This window comes from Ovis canadensis, chromosome 2, assembly GCF_042477335.2.
Source record: "Ovis canadensis isolate MfBH-ARS-UI-01 breed Bighorn chromosome 2, ARS-UI_OviCan_v2, whole genome shotgun sequence".
Taxonomy (NCBI): domain Eukaryota; kingdom Metazoa; phylum Chordata; class Mammalia; order Artiodactyla; family Bovidae; genus Ovis; species Ovis canadensis.
The window spans coordinates 35,852,109-35,872,418 of NC_091246.1; the positions used below are offsets into that span (position 1 = coordinate 35,852,109).

Below are 20,310 nucleotides of genomic sequence, written 5' to 3' on the forward strand. Positions count from 1 at the left end.
CAGTGGTCCTGTATCTATCTCTCCCCTTTGTGACTAAGAGGAAGATGATCTCATCCCTAGTTCTGGAGGTGGACCCAAGTTAATAAGAATGGTTTATTGTTCATGGTAATCCTATTCTCTGTCTGTTATTGCTCTAGTAATGGGTATATAATCTAGCTCTGGCTAGTACACTGAAGGGCAAGTCTGAAGGGAGGCTTATGGCAAAAGGTTTCTTCACTTTTAAGAAAGGGCCATGGAAAGAGATCCCTTTTCTTCCCCCAAGCAATGTTCTGTCTAAATGTGATACCTGAAGCTGTAGTAACCACTGTGTGAAGCCAGAGCCCTCCAGTACTTGCCCTGCCTGAGTCAAACTTAGCTCTGGCTTTCATCCCTGAGATGAGGAACACAGCACCTTATTATTGCCATCATTTTGAATTAGTGTTCTGTAGAAAGTATCATAGTTAATAATTTCCAATGAAACCTGCTCTTTTAAGGCTCTAGGAACAACAAGCAAAAGAGTTGCTTAGACCTTGGGACTAACCCAACTCTTCATCCTGTCCCTTCCTACTCCTTTCCTTCTCCTGAGCAATGTGGTACCCTTTTCTTTCTTTCCTGTCTTTCCCCTTTTCTCCTTCCTCCCCACTCTCTTCCTCCAGGTTCAGTCAGCTCTAGACTTCCTGCTTTCCGCATTTACTTCATCATGTAAAAGACAGGGAAGGCAGTTCAGGCACTGTATGGTGCTCTTTCATGTCCAAGACACAGCTGTCTTTTCTCTTGTTCCACTGAGGGTAGCCTGGACTCATGATCTAAGATGTCTGAATTCTAGGCAACAGGATTGAAGAAGATATGAAGTTGAAGAGTGCAAGAGTTGACAGAAAGGCTCTAGCAGCTTTTCCTTTGGCTATCTCAAATCTTACCTATAAGGAGGGCAGACTAGAGCAAGGAAAAGCTGAAATTGGTTAAGAAGCAGCAATCACTCATTTTAACCAAGATAGCAGGTTGTTTGGTACTGTGTGTGTGGCACAGTGGCCTAGGCCAAACTAACAGGTGGCCTTATTTTGCTCACTTTAAGGTCTCCTGAGATTGTGTGTATATATATATACACACATACAGGAGAATACCCTGGCATAGCTGTGAATGCCAGGCCAGCTTGTGTCAGGGGCTGCTTTTGTTCCTTTTTCAACCTTTAACTTTCCCCTGATTAGCACTAAAGAAATGAATGGATTTCATTAATTTCAATCTAGAAATCAGTTAGTGAACTCCTTCACTGGTCCTCTGAAGCTGAATGGGTAGTGGTTTAATAATTTGGTTGAGGAGGTACAGGTTTAATGAGCCACAGTATGTGGACTGAGGCAACTACACCTTCTCCTTCCTTGTAACTCTGGGACCCAGCTGTCTCCCCATGTGTTTAGACCCCTTTTTCCCTTTTTTCTTACTTATTTGGTTGCCCTGATCTCATATGGCATGTGGGATCTAGTTCCCTGACTAGGGATCAAACCTGGGTCCCCTGCATTGGGAGCACAGAGTCTTAACTGCTTGACCACCAGGGAAGTCCCTCTTTTTTTTTTTTTTTTAAATTCTCAACCCTCTGATGGATGTTATTGCCAAAGACAAAACCTGAACAAGTAAGGAAATTGATCTCATCCAATTAATTACAATATGGAGAACACCCCAGATGCCAAGATTAGAGCTTCTTGGCAGGTGGTATTACCCTACTGTTTTATGGGGAGGAGTACACAAGTGAGGGATTCATAGGCGGTTGTTCTGCAGTCATGAGGCATCTCAGTAAATTGGCTGAACAGGAAATGTTTACCTTTGTGTCTAGCTAATTTGAGGCAGACCAACAGTTCTGATCTCAGCTAATCATTCATGAGACAAGGAGGAATTGGAGAGTTTGTGTCTGGCCTTGTCAGCAGGTTTAGGTGAAAGGGGAAAGATCTATGTTTGGTCTTGTCATGGTCAAGTCAACAAGGGAGACATGAGACAGAGTTGCCAGTCCTATCTAAGTCATACAAAGAAGGGTTATCCTGTTGGGTGTACTGTTTCCCAGAACACAAAAGGTAGGGGGTTTCATAAAATAAAGTTCAGGGAGTTTCTTATTGTCATTATTTTTCAAAAGTACAGAGCTCAGCCAAAATTCAACATTTTCATCATCAGCCCTTTCTTGTGCTTGTGCTTGTGTGTTTACTGGGAACAAAAAAGGCTGTCATGGCATAGGTCACATTTTTATTTGCTCTCAAACCGTGGGAGGTAGTCACCCTCAAAGTAAGGAAGTCCAGAATTGTGAGTTCTCAACAGTATAAAATGCCTAGTGTTAAGATCCAGGGTCTGGGCTGTCCTAAGGAGAATCATCATATGCTCATTGTCTTGGTTCTATCATCAACTTTTGAACAAATCACTTAAAATCTTTATGCCTATTTAATTTACATAGGCAGGAGGATAGTCTGAGTCTCTGGTTCTGGTTCTAATTTTATTTTTGTATCGTTTTATGATACATGCATGTCTCTAGTTATTTACCGGTTGAGGTAGGACAACACTGTGGTGGTTAATTTTATGTCAGCTTGATTAGGCAAGGGTGCCCAGCTGGTTGGTCAAACATTAGTCTAGATGTTGCTGTGAAGATATTTTTCAGATATAATTAATAATCAATAGACTTGAGTAAAGCAATTACACTCCATAATGCGGGGGCTTCAACCAATCAGTTGAAGGCCTTCAGGGCAAAGACTGAGCTTTCCAGAGGAAGGAACAACTTTGCCTCAAGGCTAAAACATAGAAACTCTGTCTGCCTCAAGGCTAAAACATAGAAACCCTGTCAAGGCTGAAACATAGAAACCACTGGCTGTTCTGCCCTGAAGATTTTAGATTCAAGACATCAATTCATCTGAAGTTCCGATTTGCTAGTCTGCCCTATGAATTTCAGACTTTTTAGCCCCCACAATCACATGAGCCTATTCTTTAAAATACATCTCTCTCTCTCTGTAGATAGATGAATGGATGGATGAGTGATTGGATGGATGGATGGACAGACAGATATAGATTATAGGTCTAAATTTCTATCTACATCTATCTCTATATATATATCATATTGGCTCTGTTTCTCTGGAGGACCTTAATACAAGCATGAATAAATAATATGGCAAAGTAATTTTTGTCTGACTTAGGGATATCAAATATAAAGTAAGAAATTAATAAAATATAATGAGGCTAAGTAATTTGTATGATTCCTTTCAGGTATAAGACTCACTGACTAAAGCAATTGGAAGTTTGGAGAATTTGTTATAGTGGCATTCATCTAAGTTTCTCTTTTTTCCCATTCACTATACCCCTTCTTTTCCTTTTTATTTTCTTTTCCTTTCTGTTTTGATTTCTCCCATTGGGTTAAGGATGTTTTAGTTTTGAGTGAAAAAAACCAGACTCAAACTAGTTTAATGAAAAAGGAAATGTGATGATTAAAAAAAATAAATAAATCCAGGGAAAGAGCTGGCCTTAGCAATGCCCAGTTAACAGTCAATAGATTAAAATGCACAAAGATTACACATTTTTGCTCTGTTGGAAGAGATGACTCTAATAGCTAGTGATTACAGGCAACAGAGTACAAATCTTTGCCAATAGTCCAGACAAAAAACTCTGTAGCTTGGCTAATTAGCCTGGCTTGAGTCCCAGGTCCCCTGCCTGGGGCCTGGGGTAGGAGCCAAGTGATTGCCTGGCCTGGCAGGTGGAGCAGGGGTACATTCAGTTCAGTTCCATTCAGTCACTCAGTCGTGTCCGACTCTTTGTGACCTCAAGGACTGCAGCACACCAGGCTTCCCTGTGCATCACCAACTCCTGGAGGCTACTTAAACTCATGTCCATCGAGTCAGTGATGCCATCCAAGCAACTCATCCTCTGTTGTCCTCTTCTCCTCCCACCTTCAATCTTTCCCAGCATCAGGGTCTTTTCTAATGAGTCAGTTCTCCGAATCAGGTGGCCAAAGTATTGGAGTTTCAGCTTCAGCATCAGTCCTTCCAATGAATTTGCAGGGGTACATGTGTGTGTGCTAAGTCGCTTCTGTTGTGTCTGACTTTGTGCAACCCTCTGGACTGTAGCTGCCAGGCTCCTCTGTCCATGGGATTCTCCAGGCAAGAGTACTGGAGTGGGTTTCCATGATCTTCTCTAACCCTGGGTCTCCTGTATTGCAGGCAGATTCTTTACCGTCTGAGCCAAGGAATAGGGGTAGTTCTTGAATAAATAAAGGAGATCTGCTTATAGAAAGGAAAAGGGATGGTAGGCAGTCCAAACAACTTTATCTTCTATACCTTTGTGTAATCAGAATTCTTCACCAGGTGGGGATCATTTCAATTTGGGAACCATCGAAGAGCTAGCTGAGTTGGTCTAAGGAAAGAACTGACTGAATTTCCTAATGGAGTTGGAAAAAATCTAGTAACTCTCTCCCTTCCCTTGCCATTTCTATTTCAACATTCTCAGGAAGACTGAGGGTTGGTTGGCATATGAATTAATCAGTATTCTTTGGTTGTAGGAATGGAATTCAATGATTAAAACTTGACAATATTCATGAATCCTGGATTAAAATGAAAAGAAACAGTAAGTCACAGTGGTACTTATAAGTCTAGAAATACTTTGAAGGGTGAAAATGGTATTTGGAAAGCAAATAAAAAGTATAAAATTCTATGAGTTCATAATCACTCCTACTGAATCCAAAAAAAGAAACCCTGTTGTTCAACTTTGATAGGGACCAATTCATTATTCTCAAAATGGATAAATAGAAGAGAAAAAAAAATCAAGCATGGGTCCTCTACTAACTGCATTTTAGGATAATTTAATAGAGGGAAACTTCTTTATAGAACAATTCTAGCTAATAAATGCAAAAAAGAATATTAGAACATTACCATTTTGGAATTCCTAATGAACTCCTAATAATGGATCTGTAAAATAATCATCAATGGTTGTTAAAACCATTAGGTAAAATATTGACGGGGAAATTTTAAATGGATAGATTAGGCTGAAAACACCTGAACTCACTAGTAATCTTAACATCAGCAGAAGTGGGAAACTCAGACATTATATGCTTCCTGGTGTGTTGAATAGGGAATTACACAGCCCTGTCTATGAACTATTCTTGCCAGAAAAATTGAGCCTGAATCTAATCAAGAATCTAGATCTACAGGAAATGTAGTTTACAGAAGATGTAGGAAAGAGAGGAACCTGTTAAATGGTAACACAAAGATGCAATTGCCAAATCTAGAATGTAAGACATTCTAAAGGACAAATGGCACAGTTTCTTCAACAGATAAGTGATTTTTAAAAGTGGGGTGGCAGGGTTGGTGAGGATGTGGAGAAATTGGATCCCTTGTGCACTGTTGATGGGATTGTAAAATGGTAGAGCTGCTATAAAACAATTTGATAGTTCCTCAAAAAATTAAAGATAGGACTACCACACAATCCAGCAATTCCATTCAGAGTGTATACCCCAAAGAACTGAAAGCAGGATCTTGAAGAAATAGTTGTACGTTTTTGTTCTTAGCAGCATTATTTACAATAGCCAAAAACTGGAAGCAACATGTGTCCAACAAGAGATGAATGTATTAACAAAATATGCTACATCCATACAAGGGAATATTAGCCTTAAAAAGGAAAGAAATTCTGACATGTGCTACAACATGGGTAAAGCTTGAGGATATGATGCTAAGTTAATAAGCCAGTCACAAAAGAACAACTACTATAAGATTCCACATATATGAAGTACCTAGGGTAGTCAAATTCATATAGACAGAAGTAGAACGGTGGTTTCCAGAGGCGAAAGGGGTGAATGGGGAATTGTTTACTGGCTATAGCGTTTCAATTTTGCAAGATATAAAGTTCTGGAGATTGTTGAACAACGATGTGAATGGACTTAAGACTACTCAAGTGCATACTTAAAAATGGTCAAGATGATAAATTTTATGTTATTGTGTGAAGAAGTGAAGTTGCTTAGTCATGTGTGACTCTTTGTGATCCCATGGACTGTAGCCTACCAGGCTCCTCCTTCCGTGGAATTTTCCAGGCAAGAGTACTGGAATGGGTTGCCATTTCCGTCTCCAGGGAATCTTCCCAACCCAGGGATCAGACCCAGGTCTCCTGCATTGCAGGCAGACACTTTACCCTGTGAGCCACCAGCGAAGCCCAATGTTATTGTGTATTTTACCATAAGTTTTAAAAAGGTGGCAAATGACTTACTAAAAGAGAATTAAGGAACATGTCAACCAAATACTACATGTGGATCATATTTGGATCCTGATTTGAGTAAATAAGGGGAGAGAGAAAGACACAGAGAGAAAGAGGCGTGCAATGCATTATGCAGAAAGCTCTAGCTGACCTCAGTCTCTGAGGAGGCAGTGATGACTTTATCAACTGACACATATAGACTTCAGTCTCGCTTCTGCCACTTACTGGCCATGTAGCCTTGAGCAAATTAGTTGTTCTCTGTTGTTGTTTTTTTTTTTTAATTCCCATAAATATTTACTGCGTGTCTGAGATGAACTTAGTATTTATTGTGTATTGAATGCTGACTATGCTCAACAAGTAGGAAGTCAAGAAACACCTGGAGTAACAGGCAAATTTGGCCTTGGAATGCGGAATGAAGCAGGGCAAAGACTAATAGAGTTTTGCCAAGAAAATGTACTGGTCATAGCTAACACCCTCTTCCAACAACACAAGAGAAGACTCTACACATGGACATCACCAGATGGTCAATACCGAAATCAGATTGATTATATTCTTTGCAGCCAGAGATGCAGAAGCTCTATACAGTCAATGAAAACAAGACCAGGAACTGACTGTGGCTCAGATCATGAACTCCTTATTGCCAAATTCAGACTTAAATTGAAGAAAGTAGGGAAAACCACTAGACCATTCAGGTATGACCTAAATCAAATCCCTTATGATTATACAGTGGAAGTGAGAAATAGATTTAAGGGCCTAGATCTGATAGATAGAGTGCCTGATGAACTATGGAATGAGGTTCCTGACATTGTACAGGAGACAGGGATCAAAACCATCCCCATGGAAAAGAAATGCAAAAAAGCAAAATGGCTGTCTGGGGAGCCTTACAAATAGCTGTGAAAAGAAGAGAGGCTAAAAGCAAAGGAGAAAAGGAAAGATATAAGTATCTGAATGCAGAGTTCCAAAGAATAGCGAGAAGAGATAAGAAAGCCTTCTTCAGTGATCAATGCAAAGAAATAGAGGAAAACAACAGAATGGGAAAGACTAGAGATCTCTTCAAGAAAATTAGAGATACCAAGGGAACATTTCATGCAAAGATGGGCTCGATAAAGGACAGAAATGGTATGGACCTAACAGAAGCAGAAGATATTAAGAAGAGGTGGCAAGAATACATGGAAGAACTGTACAAAAAAGATCTTCACGACCCAGATAATCATGATGATGTGATCACTAATCTAGAGCCAGACATCTTGGAATGTGAAGTCAAGTGGGTCTTAGAAAGGATCACTATGAACAAAGCTAGTGGAGGTGATGGAATTCCAGTTGAGCTGTTTCAAACCCTGAAAGATGATGCTGTGAAAGTGCTGCACTCAATATGCCAGCAAATTTGGAAAACTCGGCAGTGGCCACAGGACTGGAAAAGGTCAGTTTTCATTCCAATTCCAAAGAAAGGCAATGCCAAAGAATGCTCAAACTACCGCACAATTGCACTCATCTCACATGCTAGTAAAGTAATGCTCAAAATTCTCCAAGCCAGGCTTCAGCAATATGTGAACCATGAACTCCCTGATGTTCAAGCTGGTTTTAGAAAAGGCAGAGGAACCAGAGATCAAATTGCCAAAATCTGCTGGATCATGGAAAAAGCAAGAGAGTTCCAGAAAAACATCTATTTCTGCTTTATTGACTATGCCAAAGCCTTTGATTCTGTGGATCACAATAAACTGTGGAAAATTCTGAAAGAGATGGGAATACCAGACCACCTGACCTGCCTCTTGAGAAATCTGTATGCAGGTCAGGAAGCAACAGTTAGAACTGGACATGGAACAACAGACTGGTTCCAAATAGGAAAAGGAGTACGTCAAGGCTGTGTATTGTCACCCTACTGATTTAACTTATATGCAGAGTACATCATGAGAAACGCTGGACTGGAAGAAACACAAGCTGGAATCAAGATTGCGGGGAAAAATCTCAATAACCTCAGATATGCAGATGACACCATCCTTATGGCAGAAAGTGAGGAGGAGCTAAAAAGCCTCTTGATGAAAGTGAAAGAGGAGAGTGAAAAAGTTGGCTTAAAGCTCAACATTCAGAAAACAAAGATCATGGCATCTGGTCCCATCACTTCATGGGAAATAGATGGGGAAACAGTAGAAACAGTGTCAGACTTTATTTTTTTAGGCTCCAAAATCACTGCAGATGGTGACTGCAGCCATGAAATTAAAAGACGCTTACTCCTTGGAAGAAAAGTTATGACCAACCTAGACAGTATATTCAAAAGCAGAGACATTACTTTGCTGACTAAGGTCCATCTAGTCAAGGCCATGGTTTTTCCTGTGGTCATGTATGGATGTGAGAGTTGGACTGTGAAGAAGGCTGAGCGCCGAAGAATTGATGCTTTTGAACTGTGGTGTTGGAGAAGACTCTTGAGAGTCCCTTGGACTGCAAGGAGATCCAACCAGTCCATTCTGAAGGAGATCAGCCCTGGGTGTTCTTTAGAAGGAATGATGCTAAAGCTGAAGCTCCAGTACTTTGGCCACCTCATGCGACAAGTTGACTCACTGGAAAAGACTCTGATGCTGGGAGGAATTGGGGGCAGGATGAGAAGGGGACGACCAAGGATGAGATGGCTGGATGGCATCACAGACTCGATGGACGTGAGTCTGAGTGAACTGCGGGAGTTGGTGATGGACAGGGAGGCCTGGCGCGCTGCGATTCATGGGGTTGCAAAGAGTCGGACTCGACTGATCGACTGAACTGATGCTCAACAATGATAAAATATAAATAAATGATAAAAATAAAAAATAAATGCCATAGAAATGAATGATATATAGTCTCTGCTGATGCTGGAGAATTAAAATGTGAGGCAAGAAATAGCAGGGGGACTTCCCTGGTGACCCAGTGGTTAAGAATCTACCTTCCAATGAAAGGGATGCAGGTTTGATCCTTGGCTGGGGAACTAAGATCTCACATGCTGAGAGGGAAGTGAGTTCCTGTGCTGCAACTAGAGAAGCCTGAGTGCTACAACAGGAGACCCAGCGCCGCCAAAATTTTAAAAATAAAAATAAATAAGTTACTATATCTTCTTGAAAGAAATTTAGAAATAGCAGGGCATCTAGAAAGGTAAGAAAAAAGTAGATTATGAAAGGCCTTGTATATGATGTCAAGAAGAGTGGACTTTATCATGAGAAGCATTTTATCTTTTCCATAAAGAGCCATTTATAAAAGTAAACTTAGGTTTTTAAAATTTAATTGCAATTCCAATTAAAATCTCGATGGAACTTTCTTCTGGAAATTGTCAAACTGATTCAAAAGTTCTTCTGGAAGAGAAATGCTAAGAATAGTCAAAAAAAGTTAGAATAATGAGGAACAGCTTGCCCTATCAGTAAAGTATAGGGCAAAGCTATAGTAATTAAAGCAGTACAGTATTGGTGCAGAAATAATAAATTAATGCCACAGAATAGAGGCCCTCATGAATATGTAGGAGTATGTTCTATTTTACCAATTCTAAGACTGATTTTTCAGATTTCATTTCAAGTTATATGAACTGAAATATATTTTCTTAGTCAAAATATGACTTGGCATTGCCACTACTTGTAACATAAAGCATTTTAATGATACACTTTTCAATGAAGTCTTTTTTTTATCTTAAGTATTCCAGAATTGGGTTTTGTTCATTGAATAAAGACCCTAGCTGATTAAATTATAAAATGACCTTTAACTCAGTTTTAATGATGGTTATTTTGATGAACTTTGTTGAACATTTTAACTATTTCTTGCTTTTACATATATATATATGTGTGTGTGTGTTTCTCCCCTGAACAAGTTTGAGAAAGATGCCACCATCATTCTAGGTACCTAATAATTTTTGAGTCCTTGCTTTACAATTAGTTCTGCCTTTCAAACTATAACAACTCTATGAAGTAGGGATGACTTCTATTCCAATTCTTCATATGAGAACACTAGATAGTATTTTATATGCTTAATTTGTAGGCATTTTCCTATACCAAATTCTTGTAAAATTGAATTTCAATATGTACATAACATTCTCTTTTATAAATGTACTATTGTTAATTTAGGGATACCTTTCATAGAACATACATGTAACTTCAAAGTTTTGCTGTTACACATAATACCATAATGAATATCCTTCTACATGATTCTTTATTTATATTTTTATTTTCTTTGGAGAGATGACAAGAGGTGGGATTGTGTATAAAAATCCATCTTGGGGACTTCCCTGGTGGTTCAGTGGTTAAGACTGTTCACTGCCAATCCAGGGGACATGGGTTTGATCCTTGGTGGGGAACTAAGATCACACATGTCGAGTGGGGCAGCCATGCGGCATAGACAAAGGTTTAAAAAAAAGTCTGTCTCATTGAATGCTTGCCTGTTACATTATAAAAAGTTGTCACCAATTTTATAGGTAAAATGGTTTATTATTTTAATTTACATTGCTTTGGTTTATTAGTGAAGTAAAACATCATTGACATGTAAGCCAGATTTCAGCTTTCTTCTCTGCCTTCTAGGTTCATGTGGTTTTTGTCCAGCACCAGACTTGACTTAGAGGCTGGCAGATCTTCAAGTTGTTACAAACAATTTGTGTCACAAATACTTTGGTTAGTGATGTAGACTTTACTGAATATTTTGCAGGGGAGAGTGAGGAAGGGGTTATACAACCTAAAGATCCCCTTTAGCTAACATGTCTGTTCTCCCTGGAATTCCTTTATCAGCTAGCCTTTCCTTCCTCTCTGATTCATCCTCTCAGCCTCTTCCTGACACTTCAGGCTTCCTCTGTCTTCCTCATTCCTTCTCAAGAACAGTCAAATAATTCCTCTCTAGGTTCATATGAGCATCACCATCCTCTTCTCTGAAGCCTGAATACCTACCAAGTCACTCTCAGGAGGCTTAACTTCCACCTGGGTGTAGGCTAACAAAGCATCTTCTCAGCAAAATTGTGCCTTTTCATACATGGATTTCTCATTCCAGCTGCTAAGTAGTAATATTCTCCATAACATTGCAAAAACAGTATAGGCAAAAGGCAGATTTGTGGTCAGGTTTGTGTCCTGCATAGCAGATGTACAGGATGGATTTGTGAGGGCAAGATGGAAACCAGGAAAATCACAGGTTCTTACCCTAGCAGATGGTGGTAGTGTAGGCTGTTCCACTGCAGGGCCCTCCCTGTGCTGCCATTCAATTACTTTGTTTCAGGCTAGAGATACAGACAGCTTCCTCCTCCAGTCATGTCCAACCAGAAGGCCGCTTTCCACTTGGTGCCATTTCCCTAGACTCTCTGGGTCACTCTTACAGCCTCTTGAGAGAGAAGGTCGTAAGAGGCCTCTTAAGACCTCACCTCTTATTGTGAGGTCTATACCTTAAAGAACTGAAAAAAAGACATTAAACAGATACCTGTATATCATGTTCATAGAATCATTTATAGTATTCCTGAAGTGGAAATAAACCATGTCTCCATTAATTGATAAATGGATACATAAAATGTAGTATGTCTTCATGATGGGATATTATTCAGCCATAATAAGGAACTAAAGTCCTGTTTATTACAGGAGTAAATCTGGGAATTGTTTTTTAGGAAGAAAAAAAAAAAAAAGCCAGCACAAGTCCACAAATTGTATGATTCTATGACTATGAAATGCCCAAATCAGGTAAATCCTTAGAAAGGTGATTAGTGGTCTCCAGTGGCTGGGGGAGAGAGGAATAGGAGGAATGTTGCTAACCAGTATGGGGTTTCCCTTTTGGAACGATGTAAATGTTTTGGAAATAGGGGTGATGGTTGTACAACACTGTGAATGTCTAAAATGCCATTGAATTGTACACCTTAAAATTGTTCTTTGTGAACTTAATTAACTTCAATAAAAATAAATAGAATTGGTAGCTAAAATACTGAAAGCAATGTGAATCTTTCTCATAATCACTTTACAAACTCGTGGAGGGTTACTTCGGCTGAGCACTACGAGAGGGTTCCGGGGGTTTTACTTTGGAGTGAATCTGGCGGCCGGTTCTGGGCTCCTCCCTCACGGGGCGGGTCCAGGAGCGGACCTTGGCAGGCAGGGGTGGGGCCTGGGAGCCGCCAGACGCCCTGACGGGCGGGGGCACGTCAGCACGAGCTTCGCCGGTTGCCCGGAGAACCCATAACAACAAAAGGCGCGGGCGGCGGCGGTGGCTGCGGCGCGGCGGAGTGAAGTGAAGCCGAGAAGTCCTGCGCTGCGCTGGCCGCCTGTGACGGGCTTTCTCGAACCGGTCTGTGAGTGGCAGGCGGTCCGGGCCGGGCTGGAGGTCCGGGTCTGGTGCGGCGACAGCGCGTCCTCTGCGCCGGCGTCCTCGGCAGGCCGTTGGGAGGAGAGGGTGCGGGCCGGGGGACTGGGACCCGCCGAGGCTTGGCTGGCGGGGTGGGCGGTTGGGGCGTCAGCAGGACGGAGGAGGGAGCCCGAGGGGCCTGAGGTCGTTGCTGGGGTCCCCCGGCGAGTGGCCGGGAAGTTGGGTGCCCCATGAGATAGAGGAGCTTGAGGAATAGGGACGCGCGGGAACCCCGGACCGAGCCGCACGAAGTCGATCTTGTGTATCATCTTGTGTTCATACTTCCAGCTGTGGGATCTGAAGAGGGACGGGAAAGGCCCACCCTCCTTGGGGGTTTCGTTTTGTCACAGGCCTCCTTTTTCCATTGCGGATGTTGGAACTTTGCTGCATTCTAAACTCTGCAGAAGTCTGAAAGCCCTCTCCCTCACAGCAGGAGATAATTGAGAGAGTAAGGGTGCCCAAATTCTTTCTTTGAAACATTTTTTAAAATAAAACTTCGCCCCCTCCCAGTTTGAAAAGCTTCGTAGTTTCCCTATCTTTGCTTCCTGTCTTCTTCGTCTAGTTCTTTATGCATTTGGGGCTCACTACTCGTTTGCCAGAAAGTTTCTTACGAAAATATTTATTACTTACAAACTACAATTTTTAGATAGTCACTACTATTGAAAAGCCAGCGGCCCAAGATGACTTCGGTATTTGGGATACTTTTCTAATCAGTAATGGCATCAGTAATCAAACATTTCTCCTTCCTTTCCTCAGATTTCAAACCTCCTTTGAGTGGGCGTAAATATCACCAACCAATCATATTTTACCTTTCTTCAAATTTATTGGTTAGATAATATATATGCTTCTGATGGCTGTATTTAATCAGTATCTAAAGAAGTATAAGTACTATGGATTAAAAAAAGAGAAAAATAAATTCTTTTATACTGATTTTTTTTTTTGCTAGCTATATGTTTATGGGCCCTTATTGGTTTTTAGTGATTAGAGTAGGTGGATTTCTGTTGCCTTTGTATTCAGATTGTTTATAGATACTCCTATTTTAAAAATCAGTAATGTGAAAACATCTCAATTACACTTGTACCTTTTGTTAGCAATTTTATTGGAAGTAGTTAGGTTTAGCTTAACATAGACTGTTTTGTTTTAATGTGATGGTATTAAAAAAAACTAATCTGTGTGATAGAAACTCCTAATATAGGTGTTCAGGGACGTTTGGAAGAACTAAATCATACTACATCCCTGTGGTTTCTTTGGAAAAGTTTCCAATACCAAATGTTGTATAGTCCTTTATTATCCAAGAAAAGATTCACCAAATTTATGAGTATTTGTTTTTTCAGTGCAGAATTTCACTAGAATGATTAAAACTGCCAAGGTTAAGTGCATCTCTTTGGCCATTAAAGATAGTTTGTTGACTCTGTTTTGGGATTTTACAGCCCAGGGGAGCTGCTATTTTTTTAACTCTCACTGGGCTCTTAGTACAGTGAAGCAAATGTTTTTGTTACTATGATCCTTTTCAGACTGTCCACTCCCCAAATTATAAATGCACAGTACTACTGCAGAGTTCTTTTTAAAGGCTAGTGAATACTAAATGTGTCTTAATTAACATTTTCATTTCATGTAGTGCTGAAAATATTATTTTAGTCCATTAGTCTGCTCAGTTACTAGAGAGCCCTTCTCCATAGGGCTCAGCCCCACCCCAAACTGATTACTTTTCATCTGCATTTACTTGTTACTGATTACTTGTTTGTTACTTCCTTTTTCTCTTAACTTTTATAGGAACAAGACTGTGAACATTCATTTACAACTTTTTATGTCAACATATATTTTTGTTTCTTTGGGAAATATACTTGAGAGTAGCATTGCTGGGTGAAGTGATAACTGTGTTTTTAACATTTTGAGGTACTACCAGCCTGTTCCCAATGGAGGAGGGCATGGCAACCGACTCCAGTATTCTTGCCTGGAGAATCTCATGGACAGAGGAGCCTGGCAGGCTACAGTCCATGGAGTCGAAAAGAGCCAAACACAACTGAAGCAACTTTGCACACGCACACAGGCTGTTCCAAAGTGGCTGTATCATTGTATATTCCCATAAGGGTTCCATATTCTCTACCTTCTTGCCAACACTTATGTGATCTTTTTTATAGCTATGTCAGTGGGTATAAAGTGATATGATTGTGTTTATGTATATATGATTTTATATAAATAAAATTTATTTATTATGGGCTTCCCTGGTCACTGAGATAGTAAAGAATCTGCCCGCAAAACTGGAGACCCAGGTTTGATCCCTGGGTAGGGAAGATCCCCTGGAGAAGAAAACAGCAACCTGCTCCGATATTCTTGCCAGGAAAATGCCATGGACGGAGGAGCCTGGTGGGCTACAGTCCTTGGGGTCACAAAGAGTCGGACACTACTGAGCAACTAACCACTACACTACATGATTTTATTTATTTATTATTTCTTTATTTTTTGCTTGGTCTTTGTAGATTTACCCTGGCTATCTCTAGTTGCGGTGAGCTGGGGCTACTTACTCTTTGTTGTAGTGCACGGGCTTCTCACTGCGGTGGCTTCTCTTGTTGTGGGCTCTAGGCCAAGGGCTCAGTAGTTGTGGCACATGGGCTTAGTTGCCCCGCAGCATGTGGGGTCTTCCTGGACCAGGGATTGAACCTGCGTACCTTGCATTCCAAGGCAGATTCTTAACCACCGGACCACGAGGGAAGCCCCCTGGGCATTTTTATATCATCGTTGAAACTCTCTTTTCAGATCTTTTGCCCACTTAAAAAATTTTTTTTTCCTTCTGAATTGTAGTAGTTCTTTATGTATTCTGGACACAAATCGTTAATAGATGTATGACTTGCAAGTATTTTCTCCTGTGGCTCAGCAGTATAGCATCTCCTGCCAATGCAGGAGATGCAGGTTCGACCCTTGGGTCAGGAAGATCCCTTGGAGAAAGAAATGGCAACTCAATCCAGTATTCTTGCCTGGAGAATCCCAATTCATGGGGTCACAGAAGAGTCAGACATGACTGAGCAACTAAATAACAGTAGCATTCAGTGAATTGTCTTTTCACTTTTTTTCTGTTATCAATATTGTATTTTTTATTTTTTATATTCCTTTAAAAAATTTTTATTGGAGTATAGTTGATTTACAATGTTATGTTAATTTCTGCTATATAGCAAAGTGATTCATATATATATATATATATACACACACACACATTCTTTTCCATTATGATTTATCACAGGATATTGAATACAGTTCCAGTGCTATATACAGTAGGACCTTGTTTATCCATTCTATATATAATAGTTTGCATCTACTAACCCTAAACTCCCACTCTGTTCTTCCGTCATCCTTTCTCCAGCTTGACTTGCAGATCTGTTCTCTATGTCCATGAGTCTTTATCTGTTTTGTAGATGAGTTAATTTGTGTCATATTTTAGATTCCACATACAAGTGATACCATATGTACTTGTATTTGTCTAACTTACTTCATTTTGTATGATAATCTCTAAGTCTATCTATGTTGCTGCAAACGGCATTATTTTCCATTTTTGTGGCTGAGTAGTATTCCATTGTCTATACATACCACATCTTCTTTATCCATTTATCTGTTGATGAACATTTGGGTTATTTCCATGTCTTGATTGTTGTGAATAGTGCCACTATCTTTTCATTTTCTTGGTAGTATCCTTTGCGGTACAAACTTTTAATTTGATTGAGTTCATTTTATCTACTTTTCCTTTTACCGCTTATTGCTTTTGCTTTTGGTGACATAAATGAGAAACCATTGCTAAATTCAATTCAACAATGAATTACCCTTGTGTTTTCTTTTAAGACTTTTGTAGTATATACTTGCTTTACAATGTTATATTAGTTTCTGCTGTATAGCAAAATGAATCAGCTACTTTTTTGTTGAGTCGCTACCTTGTGTCCAACCCTTTCCTGACCCAATGGACTGTAGCCTGCCAAACTCCTCTGCCTGTGGGATTTCCTAGGTGAGAATAGTGGAGTGGGTTGCCAATTCCTTCTCCAGGAGATCTTCTTAACTCAGGGATTGAACCCGCATCTCCTGCATTACAGGCAGATTTTTTACCACTGAGTCATCAAGGAAGCCATATATCCCCTCTTTTTTAGCTTTCCTTCCCATTTTGGTCACCACAGATCATTGAGTAGAGTTCCTTGTGCTGTACAGTAGGGTCTCATTAATTATCTATTTTATACATAGTTTCAGTAGTGTATATATATATGTCAATCACAATCTCAGTCTCCCAATTCATCCCACACACCCCTCTTCCCCCTGGTATCTATATGTTTGTTCTCTTTGTCTGTGTCTCTGTTTCTGCTTTGTAAATAAGATTGTCTATACCAATTTTTTCAGATTCCACATATATGTATTAATATATGATATTTATTTTTCTGACTTGCTTCACTCTATAGGTCTCTAGGTCCATACATGTCTATGGAAATGTCCCAATTTTGTTCCTTTTTATGTCTGAGTAATATTCCATTGTATTTTGTATGTACCATATCTTCTTTATCCATCCCTCTGTTGATGAACATTTAGATTGCTTCCATATCCTGGCTGTTGTAAATAGTGCTGCAGTGAACATAGGGGTGCGTATATCGTTTTGAATTATGGTTTTGTCCAAGTGTATGGGATTGCTGGATCACGTATGGTACTTCTGTTTTTAGTTTTTTAAGAAACCTCCATACTGTGCTCCATAGTGACCATATCAATTTACATTCCCACCAACAGTGCAAAAACATTCTCTTTTTCTTCACACCCTCTCCAGCATTTATTGTTTGTAGATTTTTTGATGATGGCCATTCTGACAGTGTGAGGCACAACAGTGATACCTTGTAGTTTTTGATTTGCACTTCCCTAATTAGCAATGTTTAGCATCCTTTATGTGTTTTTTAGCCATCTGTATATCTTCCTTGGAGAAATGTTTGTTTAGATTTTCTTCCCATTTTTTGGTTGGGTTGTGTGTGTTTTTTAATTGAGCCGCAGGAACTGTTTGTATACAGTTTTGGAGATTAATCCTTTGTCAGTTGCTTCACTTGCAGATACTTTCTCCCTTTCTGCGGGTTGTTTTTTCTGTCTTGTTTATGGTTTCTTTTGCTGTGCAAAAGCTTTTAAGTTTAATTAGGTCTCATTTCTTTATTTTTGTTTTTATTTTCATTACTCTGGGAGGTGAGTCAGAAAAGATCTTATGTCATAGTGTTCTGCCTATGTTTTCCTTTAATAAGAGTTGCATTGTGTCCGACCTTACGTTTAGGTCTTTAATCCATTTTGAGTTTATTTTTGTGTATGGTGTTAGGGAGTGTTCTAATTTCATTCTTTTACATTAGATGTCCAGTTTTCCCCGCACCACTTGTTGAAGAGTCTGTCTTTCTCCATTGTATGTTTTTGCCCTCTTTGTCATGAAATTAGGTGACCATAGGTGGGTGAGTTTATCTCTGAGCAGTCTATCCAGTTATTGATCTATATTTCTGTTTCTGTGCCTGTACCATACTGTCTTGAATACTGTTGCCTGGTTATGAAATTGGGGAAGTATATCCTCCAACTTTGTCCTTTTTCAGTATTTTATTTGCTATTCTGTGTCCCTTGAATTTCCATGTGAATTTTAGAATCAGCTTTTCAATTTCTACAAAGAAGTCAGCTGGGATTTTGATAGGCGTTCTGTTTAATCTTGCGAGCAGTTTGAGGAACATTGCCATTTTAAGCTTTCCAGTCCATGAACATGAGATGTTTTTCCATTTATTTAGATCTTCTTTAGTTTCAACAATATTTTGTAGTTTTCAGAGTGTAAGTTTTACATGTCTTTTGTTAAATATATTCCTGAGCATTTGATTCTTTGTAATGTTATTGTAAATGGAATTGTTTTCTTCATTTATTTTTCAGGTTGTTCATTGTAAATATAGCTACCAATTTAATTTTTAGTGTATTAATCCCACCAGAGAATTTTAGAAAAAGTGCCACATAATTTATGAATGAAACAACAGTTTTTCTGTTAGTTTTGGTTATCTTTGAATAAAAAGTTTCATTTTAAATTTACATTGACTTATAGAAATCCTTTAAACTGTTTTCATGGATTAATTTCTAACATTTGTGACAAATGGGAGATGTTATTTTTCAGTACATAGCTGTAAAGTCTAATATAAGGGCTTGCTTTGTACTACTTGTGTACATATGTACAATTACCAGTTATTTCCTTGCTGTATGTTTCTAACTCCCCAGTTATTCAATATTTAAATAAATGAGCTGGGAAACATATTACCGTTATAGAAAGAATGGCATGATTGAATCCCATTCACTTGTCACTTTGCTTTATCATTTACTAACTCATGGCTCCCACCCCCTAAATTATTTTGCTACAAAGCTGGACATTGTATTGTTTCATCTATAAATTATATAGGTATACTTTTTCTAGACAGATTTACTCTTTGTAGCTATCTTATATTGGAATAAAGCCTGCTCTAATTGACTTCGCTTTAGAAGATGGTAAGTTTATTAGGAAAGAAGAGTCAGTAACTAAATTTTGTTTTTATTTTGATACACAGGGGTCCAGATCTTACGTAAAATGGATGTGTCTCACACTAGATGATGGATATTAAGTAGAAAATCTATTTAGTAAAATCTAAGCTGCCATGGAAGAAATACCAGTTAAAGTTGCTATAAGAATTAGACCTCTGCTGTGCAAAGAAGTTCTTCATAATCATCAAGCTTGTGTGAGAGTTATTCCAAACACCCAACAAATTATCATTGGGAGAGATAGAATCTTTACTTTTGATTTTGTTTTTGGCAAAAATTCCACTCAAGATGAAGTTTATAATACCTGTATAAAGCCATTAGTGTTGTCACTCATTGAGGGCTATAATGCAACCGTTTTTGCCTATGGACAGACTGGATCTGGGAAGACATACACCATCGGAGGAGGCCATGTTGGTAAGATTCTCATACTCTGACTTTTATTTGAGATAATAGAAAGAAGTTGAAATACTACAGTGCCCGACACATAGTAGGTGCTTAGCATATTGATTGAATGAAATAATGAATAGGATAATTAGATGTGTTCATAAGATCATTTTTGAAAGATTTGTTTTTAAATATTGAAGTTTCATTAAACAGTTTAATTTATCATGATGTTTGCTTGAGAAAAGACCTTTAAGACAATATTCAGTGTTCAGCTCTTTGTCATTTTTTCACAGTTCTGAGATATAATTGACTTGTAACATGGTGTTAGTCCAGAGTATATAGCGTAATGATTTGCTATATCTATATATTGCAGAATGATATAGCTTAACATTAGTCACCTCACATAACTGCATGTTTTTCTTGTGATGTGAACTTGTAAATTCTACTGTCTTAACAGTTTTCAAATATACAATACATATTGTTAAGTATAATCACCATGCTGTACATTACATCCCCAGAACTTAATTATCTCATAGCTGAAAGTTTTTACCTTTTGAGCACCTTCACCCATTCTGCCACCTCCCAACCCTGGCCTCTGGCAACACTTTCTCATTTTGAACAGAACTTCAAATAAGAGAGAAATGAGTCAACATGATCAGATTTTGCATCTTTTAGTATTATAAATGTTGAGAGCCCTGCAACTAAGACATAGAGGCAGTAGCAGAAACATATTATGTAAAGTGTTTTTAAACATTTTCTAGCCAGATTTCTATTTTATTTTTCTAGCTTTAATGAGGTGTAATTGACAAATACAGTTGTAAAATATTTAAAGTGTACAAAACTTAGAGGCAGTAGGAGAAATGTATTATGTAAAGTGTTTTTTAAACATTTTCTAGCCAGATTTCT

The 20,310-nt window shown here is 39.0% G+C and overlaps 1 protein-coding gene across 12 annotated transcripts in view; it reads left to right on the plus strand.

Annotated features, from left to right (window-relative positions):
* Positions 1 to 12,234: 12,234 nt before the first annotated feature.
* The window catches only part of KIF27 (kinesin family member 27), an 89,777-nt gene continuing 81,701 nt past the window's right edge, over positions 12,235 to 20,310 (plus strand). For 3 of the 12 annotated variants that reach the window (XM_069573912.1, XM_069573917.1, XM_069573918.1), the window contains exons 1-2: positions 12,235 to 12,432; positions 19,050 to 19,434. In XM_069573912.1, coding sequence (XP_069430013.1) covers positions 19,137 to 19,434 — 298 coding nt within the window. In that variant the 5' untranslated portion in view covers positions 12,235 to 12,432; positions 19,050 to 19,136. Of the gene's footprint in view, positions 12,938 to 19,049; positions 19,435 to 20,310 lie in introns of those variants that run through there. The other 9 variants (XM_069573919.1, XM_069573924.1, XM_069573914.1 and 6 more) reach the window with 8 other exon arrangements.